Raw genomic sequence first — 10943 nt, 5'->3', positions numbered from 1 at the left:
GCTACCAGACTTGCTACCAGGCTGTGCTACCAGCTGTGCTATCAAGCTGTGCTACCAGCCTGTGCTACCAGACTGTGCTACCAAGCGCTGCTGAATGGCTGTGCTACCAAGCTGCGAATGCTGTGCTACCAAGCTGTGCTGCAAGCTTGCTGCCAAGCCTTGCTAATAGGCTGTGCTACCAAGCCTTGCTAATAGGCTGTGCTACCAAGCTGTGCTGCAAGCTGTGCTACCAAGCTGTGCTACCAGGTTGGCTACCAGGCGCTTTGCTACCAAGCTGTGCTGCAAGGCTGCTGCTGCAAGGCTGTGCTGCCAAGCCTTGCTAATAGCTGTGCTACCAAGCCGTGCTAATAGGCTGTGCTACCAAGCTGTGCTGCAAGGCTGTGTGCCAAGCCTTGCTAATAGCTGTGCTACCAAGCCTTGCTAATAGGCTGTGCTACCAAGCTGTGCTACCAGGCTCTGCTACCAACTGTGCAACCAAGCCGTGCTACCAGGCGTGCTACCAGCTGTGCTATCAACTGTGCTACCAGCTGTGCTACCAGACTTGCTACCAGACTGTTACCAGATGTCGTATAATGTATATAATGTGGCTCTTATGTGTGTGGCCCATTGATTGTATCTGGGTGTCTATTATTCCCAAAACAGTTATGAGGTCTTTCCTACCATACAGAGACATGGGTTCAACAATCTCTGTAAAGTTAGCCATTTCCAGCTTTTAAACTGATAAGAACATTCAGGAATGCAGTATTTGACACCCTCTGGATACTGTATCAATATGACTATGTGTTACCAGGCTGTTATTGATGCATTCACAGCATTTGTTGCCTTGTGTGATTAAAAAGGTTAATTTATCACAGTTCTGTTAACATTTTTATGAATGCTTTATACTCAATTAATGTATTACATATGCTTTACCATACTCTCAAATCTCATTGCAGGATATGAATAAATTGTCCCAGAAATCCCCTTGTTGTGGGATAATGAAGTTGTTTTGAATTGAATTGTGTTTACCTTGGCACCAGGGGTTAAACAGCAGAAGGAGCTTGCCCAGGCTGCTGCCCACTGAGGYGGYGGCGCTGGTCTTTACAGACAGGCTGTACTCTCCCACTGGGGCRTCTGCTGGGCTGGTGATKTCCAGGGTGATTGAACCCGCCGGGAGCACTGAGCCCTGGTGAACCTTGACCTTCCAGGAGGAACCCTTCCCACAGCCCTCAGGTAGCCCGAACACTGACCTGGTCCTCAATTTCTCCGAAGGCTGGGGCCCTGGATGGAGAAGGGAGGATGTTTTGGGTTGTGTTCCGTAGGAATGAAATTGATGAACACTTTCAGAAACAGTGATGTACTATACACTGGGAGTACAAAAAATTAGGAACACCTTCCTAATATTGAGTTGTCCCAATTTGCCCTCAGAACAGACTCAATTCGTCGGGGCATGAACACTACATGGTGTCGAAAGCGTTCCTCAGGGATTCTGGTCCATGTTAACGCCAATGCTTCTCACAGTTGTGTCAAGTTAGCTGGATGTCCTTTGGGTGGTGAACCATTCTTGAWACACATGGAAAACTGTTGAGTATAAAAACCCAGCAGCGTTGCAGTTCTTGACACAAACTGGTGCGTTTGGCACCTACTACCATACCCTGTTCAAAGGCACTTAAATCTATTGTCTTGCCCATTCACCCTCTGAATGGCACACATACACAATCCATGTCTCAGTTGTCTCAAGGCTTAAAAATACTTATTTAACCTGTTTAACCTCCCTTTCATCTACACTGATTGAAGTGGATTCAATGGGGGATCATAGCTTTCACCTGGATTCACCTGGTCAGTCTATATCATGGAAAGAGCATGTGTTCCTAATGTTTTGTACACTCTCAGTGTATTTGTCCAATAAGATTCAATATTTTCATGTCAGCGTAACTTTGATGTCAGGATTACATATACATTACAAGTGGAGGTATCTCAAGTCCTGTCATTGGTGCAATTCAGTCTTTAGATTAGATTGAATTGACCCCAACTCAGGTATGTACAGCGTTTACAAGGATTTGTTTAATTGTCATTAGTACTGCACGAGTCTGTCTTGTCAAAGGGGACTAACATAGGGCCGGTTTCCCTGCCCTAGCCTAGATTCATCCTAGTGTGTTTTAGTCCAGGACTAGCATAATCTGAGTCCGGGAAACTTTAAATACAAACAGCCATAATAAATAGCAGCGATAAATGAAGTTATTCTATTTTCTATTCTAGATAGCTCACCTGTCTCCACCATCAGCTCCAGTAAGTCTGTTGTGGGCCTGGAGGGGTCATGGAGTTCAAAGGTGACCAGGAAGGACTGGCCTCTCCTGACTATCAGTCTTTTCACTGAGATGTCATTGGTTTTGTTGGCTGTGTTGTTCTTCTCACAGTGGAGCTCTACTTTACCAACCAGACTGATAGTCAGGAGAGGCCAGTCCTTCCTGGTCACCTTTGAACTCCATGACCCTCAGGCCACAAAGATTTACTGGAGCTGAGGTGGAGACAGGTGAGCTATCTAGAATAGAAAATAGAATAACTTTATTTATCTCTGCTATTTATTATGGCTGTTTGTATAAAGTTTCCCGGCCCAGATTATCTAGTCCGGGACTAAAACACACTAGGATGAATCTAGGCTAGGCAGGGAAACCGGCCCTATGTTGTCCCCTTTGACAAGACAGACACGTGCAGTAATAAGAATTAAACAAAATCCTTGTAACGCTGTACATACCTGAGTGGGGTCAATTCAATCTTATCTAAGACTGAATTGCACCACTGACAGGTTTGAGATACCCCACTTGTAATGTATATGTACTCCTGACATCAAAGTTACGCTGACATGAAATATTTGAATCTTATTGGACAAATACATGTAACAAAACATTAGGAACACCTGCTCTTTCCATGAATAGACGGACCAGGTGAATCCAGGTGAAAGCTATGATCCTTATTGAATCCACTTCAATCAGTGTAGATGAAGGGAGGTTAACCAGGTTAAATAAGTATTTTTAAGCCTTGAGACACCTGAGACATGGATTGTGTATGTGTGCCATTCAGAGGGTGAATGGGCAAGACAATAGATTTATTGTACTTGTAATTTTTTGTACTCCCAGTGTATAGTACTCACTGTTTCTGAAAGTTTTCATCAATTTCATTTCCTACTGAACACAACCCAAAACATCCTCCTTCCCATCCAGGGCCCCAGCCTTCGGAGGCATTGAGGACCAGGTCAGTGTTCAGGCTACCTGAGGGCTGTGGGAAGGGTTCCTCCTGGAAGGTCAAGGTTCACCAGGGCTCAGTGCTCCCGGTGGGTTCAATCACCCTGGAATCACCAGCCCAGCAGACGCCCCAGTGGGAGTACAGCCTGTCTGTAAAGACCAGGCACCGCCTCAGTGGGAAGCAGCCTGGGCAAGCTCCTTCTGCTGTTTAACCCCTGGTGCCAAGGTAAACACAATTCAATTCAAAACAACTTATTATCCCACATGGGGATTTCTGGGACAATTTATTCATATCCTGCGAACGAGATTTGAGAGTATGGTAAAGCATATGTATACATTAGATTGGAGTATAAAGCATTCATAAAAATGTTCACAAGAACTGTGATAAATTAACCTTTTTAATCACACAAAGGACAACAAATGCTGTGAATGCATCAATACAGCCATGGTAACACATAGTAAATAGTTGATACAGTATCCAGAGGGTGCCAAATACTGCATTCCTGAATGTTCTTATCAGTTTAAAAGCTGGAAATGGCTAACTTTAAAGAGATTGTTGGAACCATGTCTCTGTATGGGTAGGAAAGACGCTCATAACTGTTTTGGGACATATAAGACACCCAGATACAATCAATGGGCCACAACATAAGAGCACATTATATACATTATACCATCTGGTAAAGCTTGGTGCACAGTCTGGTAGCACAGCCTGGTAGCACAGCTTGATGCACAGCATAGCATGCCTGGTAGCACAGCCTGGTAGCACGGCTGGTAGCACAGTCGGTAGCACAGCCTGGTAGCACGCTTGGTAGCACAGCTATAGCAAGGCTTGGTAGCACAGCCTATTAGCAGGCTTGGCGCTACGCCTGGAAGCATGCATGGTAGCACAGCTGGTAGCACGGCTTGGTAGCAAGTCTGGTAGCACAGCCTGGTAGCACAGCTTGGTAGACAGCTATTAGCAAGGCTTGGTAGCACAGCCTATTGCAAGGCTGGCAGCACAGCCTTGCAGTAACAGCTTGGTAGCACAGCCTATTAGCAGGCTTGGTAGCACGCCTATAGCACAGGCTTGACAGCACAGCCTTAGCAGCACAGCTGGTAGCACAGCCTATAGCAGGTTGGTAGCACAGCCTATAGCAAGGCTTGGCAGCACAGCCTTGCCACAGCCTTCAGCACAGCTTGGTAGCAAGTCTGGTAGACAGCCTGGTAGCACAGCCTGTAGAAGCTTGGTGCACAGCTTGCAGCACAGCTTGGTAGCACAGTCATTAGCAAGTTGGTAGCACAGCTATTAGCAAGGCTTGGCAGCACAAGCTTGATAGCACAGCTTTAGCAGGCTTGGTAGCACACCTATTACAGGCTTGGCAGCACAGCTTGCACACAGCCTTGCAGCACAGCTTGTAGCACAGTCTGGTACACAGCCTGGTAGACAGCCTGGTAGCACAGCTTGGTAGCACAGCTTGAGCACAGCTTGTAGCACAGCCTATGCAAGGCTTGGTAGCACAGCTATTAGCAGGCTTGGTAGCACAGCCTTTAGCAAGGCTTGCAGCACAGCCTGGTAGCCAGCTGATAGCACAGCTTGGTAACACTCTGGTACAGCTGTAACATCTGGTAACAGCTGTAACATCGATGTACAGTCTGGTAACACTGTAACGCTTGGTAACTCTACATTCTAGCATGGAGAACATGGTCATAACACATAACAGCATGATACATGTTAAAGTTACTCGCAATTAAAACTTGTCCAGATACCCTTTCATTTCAGTTTGTATAATAATGTATTTTTATTTATCCTTTATTTAACCAGTCAAGTCAGTGGAACAAATTCTTATAATTCATGTTTTAAAACGGCTGTATTTTGTTGCGGGCTGTAGAGGACTGGGTGCATCTACCTAAAGAGGAGGAGAGGCAGGAGTATGTGTGAGAGAACAAGGCCTGGTGTACAGAGGTTCTGAGAAATACATCAGCTCTATGGCGTGGAACTTGGACAGGTACACAGAACAAAACATACAGTATTGTACAGTTAAAAGTACTAGCTAGCTGCTCATAACAATAGGGCTTGTTCCTGGATACAGATTAAATATTCCTCAACTAAAAAGCAACTCAATGGAGAATCTCCATCCAAAAGTATTTTACTCTGGAGAAGTCCAGGACTAATCTGTTGTCCAGGAAACCGACCCAAGTGTCACACGATATCTTAGTCTACATGATTGGCTAAGTCCTGTGGCTCCATTGGTAAAGCATGGTTCTTGCAACCCAGGGTTGTGGGTTTCGATTACCGCGGAGACCAATACGACATTTATCCACTCAATACTGTAAGTCGCTCTGGATAAGAGCGTCTGTTAAGTGACTAAATTTTAAGTTAGTGAACAAGACATTTTAGAAATTGTTGTAGGCTTGCTAGCTAACCTGCCAAATGTATTGTTTCTCAGTTTGAAGACGATATAGTGGACATTTGCCTGGCTGCTTGACGTGAATCCCAAGTGTCTGAGTGACCCCGCCAAGGACTTCTCTGCTCGTTGCAACCCCATCTATGTCAGTAGGGTGGTCAGTGCATGGTAAGATTGGAGATGTGACTCCACTAGTAACAGTGACAACATTATTGAACCCCACTAGTAACAGTAAACAGGTTTCCATCCAACCTTTTTATGCGAGTAAAGTACATGTCAGATAAAACATTTCATGACATTTCATGAAAGTGCTGATGGAAAATGTGACGCAACTTTAAATGTTGACAAAACAGAATTCGCTAGACAAGTGGATGTTTTTGAGTCGGTAAAATTAATTATGGAGAAATGTTGGTGAAATGCTTTTATGCGCAAATATTGATTTAATAACCATCATATCGAAGTAAACTTGGAATCACTTAATGACATCTTGTGTGGTGTCCCACTACGACTCATCGGGAAAGCCGTTTATCAGGCTACAGATAAATGATGAAGTTCACAGGTGGTCAATGTGCAAGGTATGAGCTTATATTTATTTTATTAAATATTGAGGGCCTTATTCTGGTAACATGATTCTCGATGCTTGGCTGCCGTTTGACAAATAAAACATAATCTCATCATGTAGGCTATAGTGCGTTCGGAAAGTATTCAGACCCCTTGACAATTTCTACATTTTGTTACATTACAGCTTTATTCTAAAATGTGACCGACCGCCTCGATCTCATGTAGCAAAATGTGATTATTATATATATTTTTTACATTGGATAAAGGTAGAGACTCAGGATAGAAAATAGTATATCATACACTGCAGTTGAGGACAATGGGGATAATCTGCTTTGAAAACTTTGAGAAAAGCCTGAATGTTCTGGTACACCTACTGGAGAGCTCTTCTTGTCTACATCCATTCAGCATCGTTCACACCCTCATAAGCCTTAGTCCCTTCATTCTTTTTAAGGATTCATATGTGAGTCATGTGGTAAACACACGCTATATCAAATAAAATCTAGTAATTTTGTCACATGCACCTGTGTAGGGTGCTGTCTTTCGGATGGGAACGTTAAATGGGTGTCCTGACTCTCTGAGGTCATTAAAGTGCAATGGCACATCGTAAAGTAGGGGTGTTAACCCGGTGTCCTGGCTAAATTCCCAATCTGGCCCTCAACCATCATGGTCACCTAATAATCCCAGTTTACGATTGCTCATTACCTCCCTCTACCCTGTACTATCCCAGGTCGTTGCTGTAAATGAGAACGTTTCTCAGTAACTTACTGGTAAAATAATGGATAGATAAAAAATGTATCTGTGATAGCGCCTGATAAATTCAGGACATACAATGTTTTGAGAAAGTGCAAAACCGTGTAGTTCCGATGGCTACAATTATATTATCAAAACGGTGCGTAGAAATGACTGTCAACACATCTGAGCTCATGTTTAGACAGAAGCATGCTACATGGCAGACCAATCCAACTCAGGTCCAGCCCATACATTATCTCAGCAATCATGGCTAGCAGGAAGGTTCTGACTTTTTCCATGGCTAAACCAACTAGGCTGTAAATTAACCATTTTATTCGTATTTATGGATGGAATACAAGTTTCTAATTAAGGCATCATGAAGTTCAATGTTCTAGAAGTTCATTTCTGCAAAAAAGATATTTTGAATTTTAAATTATGTTTATGTTGAATGTGAGTAGTGACGTGCGACATGCACCAAGGTTCCTGAAACGAGTCACAACGAATTTAACAGAAAAAGTTGTTGTTTTTTATCTCATCACACACAGCTTTTATCTGAAAAAAGTACATTTATGGAAACACATCTCTGGTGGGAAAAGGAGCCGCAATATTTTATTTATGATTTTTAGAATATTCGATGAAATCTGTTGCCATTGGATGGCGATCCTAGCCTGAATTATTGTTACATACAATTAATGACACCGCACTACTAGTGACATATTACTGACCCCGACTAATGTACAGTGACATACATATGAAAATTTGTAGGCCCATCGCACAAAATGTAACAGTGAACCATTACCTATCATGACAATCATCATCATGACCCTCAATTAAGTTTCTGTCAGTGAACAGCACAAGAAAACTTTGTTAACATTTCTGGATACAGTCATCTAGCCCTGTTCACTATAAATGGGTCCAGTGACCACAATTAAGGTGTTGTTACACATATAGGACTGGTTTCCCCGGACCAGATTAATCTAGTTCCTGGACTAAAAATAACTTTCCACACTGACATGCTTTTAGTCCAGGCTATGCTCAATTCTAGATCCAGGAAAGCAACTACATGTTAGATAGTAGAAAAACACATTCACTCAGCAAATGACAGTTCTGAGAATCTAATTTAACATTATTTTTCCTTGCCCAGATCAACGCTAACGTGAAGGAGGTGTCCTGATGGGGCGGTGGGATGGTAATACGATGGTGGCATGTCCCCCACTCACTGGACGGCAGTGTGGAGGTACTAAGGAGGTGGCTCAAAAATGGTGGCAATCCCAGTCAAGTATGGCACAGTGTTGGGTGTTGCCGCTGTAATGTGCACAGGTAGCTATCACTGTCCAATCTCTTCAATTATTATTTTAGTCAATCAATCAATAAATGTTATTTAAATAGCAGAGACTATTGCATGTGCTCAGACCCAGGGCTGTGATTGGTTTTTGAAGGGATGGCAAGATTACCCCACATTTGTGTCGATTCACCTATGACTCAGAGGAGAGGCTGTGGTTCACATGCTTTGAATGTGTTTGTTTTAGTTACCAGTATGCCTTGAAGATGTATTTCCATGTCAGTACTGTAGGTGTTTTGGGAATCCCATGTCGAGGGTTACTAACTTCCAGTCCCGCACGACACCGACAAAAACCTGACAATTCGAGATGTTTCTCCGACTATGGAGTCAGACCCAAACAGAGCCTGACAGTGTATGGTAAGTGTAACATGAGGTCATTGTGGATACAGTATGAATAGGTGATGCCAATAGCATGAAGTTTTGAAGATGGTGTTTTGCTCAGGAAACTACCTGTGGGTGGAGGCCTGGAGTGAGACGGGCCCGATCTCTCAGCAGACTCCTATACGACGGCTGGCAGGTTTGTGGACCCCACCCCCAGGAGAAAGCACTGGTACGGTCCACTTTCATCTCATCTTCAGCATATATACATAATAACAACTTCTGGAGGGTTGTATGTACTGTATGTTTGTTGTTATTGTTCCAGAGTGGTGTCTGAGGTGTGTCCTGGTCCTTGGGAATGACATGGAAGGAGAACTTCCCTGTTAATACGCTCATGTTGTTTTATTTTCCCCTCCCCCAGGTGTTTACTGCTGCGGGCCTGCATCAGTCAAGGCCATACTGGAGGGTACGTTGACCTCAACACGATGTGCCTTTGTCTTCGCCCGAAGTAACGCGACCCAGTAGGTAACCTGGATGTGTTCGCTGACGGCTCACAAGAAAAAGAGATCTTCCACGGACAGTGTGTCGTCGGCCAGAACATCAGCACAAGGCAGTGGCCAGCGACACAGAGAGTGGACCATCACTGCCAACTATAACCATGCAGAGGGTTGGTATTGTAATGACACCAGATCTGACTATATCAAGTTGAATGTTATCATTGATTTGGAAATAATGCAGCGTTACAGGGGTTAATGACTACATAAGGGTATAAGTGCTGTATTTTTATATATTTGAGAACTACAGTTGGTCTGGGAAATGTTTCTAGTACTTTTTAAGAAATGTTTAGTCAGAAAGAGTGCTGTGGTCGACCTGTCACAAGAAATTCTGCCAGGTACGAGTTGAGAGCAACTGCTTGAGTCGAAGCATACTCGGTTCCAAAATGTCACACATTGGATTAACAGCGCACGGAAAAGGAGAGAGCGATGTGTACAATCAAGCCTGTGAAAAGAGTAACATACACGAAGGATTCAGTCGACGAACGGTTTGCCATGAGATTGTCGTGGAGCGCTGACCAAGCAACGGTCAGCGCGAGAAAGAACATCGACGTCAAGCTTGAACTGGGAACCAGGCACAGACAGTGAAAACCTCGGACACTAGTGATGCAATGTACACGTTCAGGCCATGCGCACCTACACACGGGTCCCACCTCCAAATACAGACCGAATTGAGAGAACAGAAGCTCCTTCCCAACGCAAGGGTCAGAGTGAAAATGTTTCAAGCTCTTTCCATGAGTAGGCTACAAGTTAACCAACACAGTGGTGAACACAGGGAGGACATTTACATCCACAGAACACAAGAGAACTGAATCGCTTAACAAACACTGGGAGAGGACGGGCGCGGACGGGGGCAGGATAGTTGCAGCAGTGGAGGCATTGCAGCTTGTCACTCTTTAACCAATTCTCTTAAGTCAACATCCTATGGTATGAACGATATACAATCTCAATGATGGATGGTGTGTTTCAGGAGTGCATATAGTTAGAGTTTAACTGGTCAAATTTAACAAAGCTGTAAAGTCCTCAATGTATAGGCTGCCACTAATGCGTTGTTACGCAAATGACTTGACTAACTCTTTACGGCATGTCAGGTTTGCTAACGTTGTACTGAGGACACTTAGCAGATGGTTAGGGTTGCTAAACTGGTAACTTGAGGATGTACAGCAATGTTAAGGTGTTTGCTAAGTGGTACTGAGGACGCACTAACAGAATGTTAGGGTTGGCTAACGTTGGTACTGATGGATGCCTACAGAATGTTAGGGTTCTAAACGTTGTAACTGAGGACACCAACGAATGTTAGGCGTTGCTAGACGTGTACGAGGACACAACAGGAATGTTAGGGTTGCTAACGTTGTTACTGAGGAGCTACAGAAATGTTAGGCGTTGCTAACGTTGTCGACTGAGGATGAACAGAATGTTAGGACGTGATGGGGTTTCGCCGGGTACAGTTGTAACTAGGTACTGAGACCACGAACTGTTAGGGTTGCTAACGTTGTACTGGGACACAATGAATGTTAGGGTTGCTGACGAGTTGTACGTGAGGACAGTCAACAGAATGTTAGGGTTGCTAAACGTTGTTACTTGAGGATCAACGAGTGCGGGTTCTAGTACGAGAACAAGAAGTGTTAAGCGTTTGTGAATATCCTTTGAACAATCAATTGCATGTCTCTGTTGGACAGACTAGACTATACCATCCACCATCCCTTCTCTAGAAGTGTACAGGTGAGAAAATGCGGGACGAGCCAACAGCATAAGGTTTCGCGCTGTGCGCCACAGACCAAGAACAAAGTCGCAGCCAGTGTACATCAGCAGAGGAAAGACCTTAGTGGCCAGA

The 10943-nt window shown here is 44.1% G+C and overlaps 1 protein-coding gene and 1 long non-coding RNA gene across 2 annotated transcripts in view; one reads left to right on the top strand and one right to left on the bottom strand.

Annotated features, from left to right (window-relative positions):
• Positions 1–3149, bottom strand: part of LOC111970775 (protein-glutamine gamma-glutamyltransferase 6-like) — a 10936-nt gene extending 7787 nt beyond the window's left edge. The window contains 3 exon segments of the mRNA XM_070445808.1: positions 1009–1260; positions 2248–2472; positions 3131–3149. Of these exon segments, the coding sequence (XP_070301909.1) occupies positions 1009–1260; positions 2248–2472; positions 3131–3149 (496 nt within the window).
• LOC139028350 (uncharacterized) overlaps positions 1–9534 on the top strand; it is a 21836-nt gene extending 12302 nt beyond the window's left edge. Inside the window, exon 4 of the long non-coding RNA XR_011480538.1 lies at positions 9518–9534. This is a non-coding gene — a long non-coding RNA (uncharacterized lncRNA). The remainder of the gene's footprint in view (positions 1–9517) is intronic.
• Positions 9535–10943: the final 1409 nt, after the last annotated feature.

Source organism: Salvelinus sp. IW2-2015, linkage group LG11 (genome assembly GCF_002910315.2).
Source record: "Salvelinus sp. IW2-2015 linkage group LG11, ASM291031v2, whole genome shotgun sequence".
In the NCBI taxonomy this organism is placed as follows: domain Eukaryota; kingdom Metazoa; phylum Chordata; class Actinopteri; order Salmoniformes; family Salmonidae; genus Salvelinus; species Salvelinus sp. IW2-2015.
The sequence above is the reverse complement of the archived record's forward strand: the minus strand, read 5'-3'. Positions and strand labels throughout refer to the sequence as shown.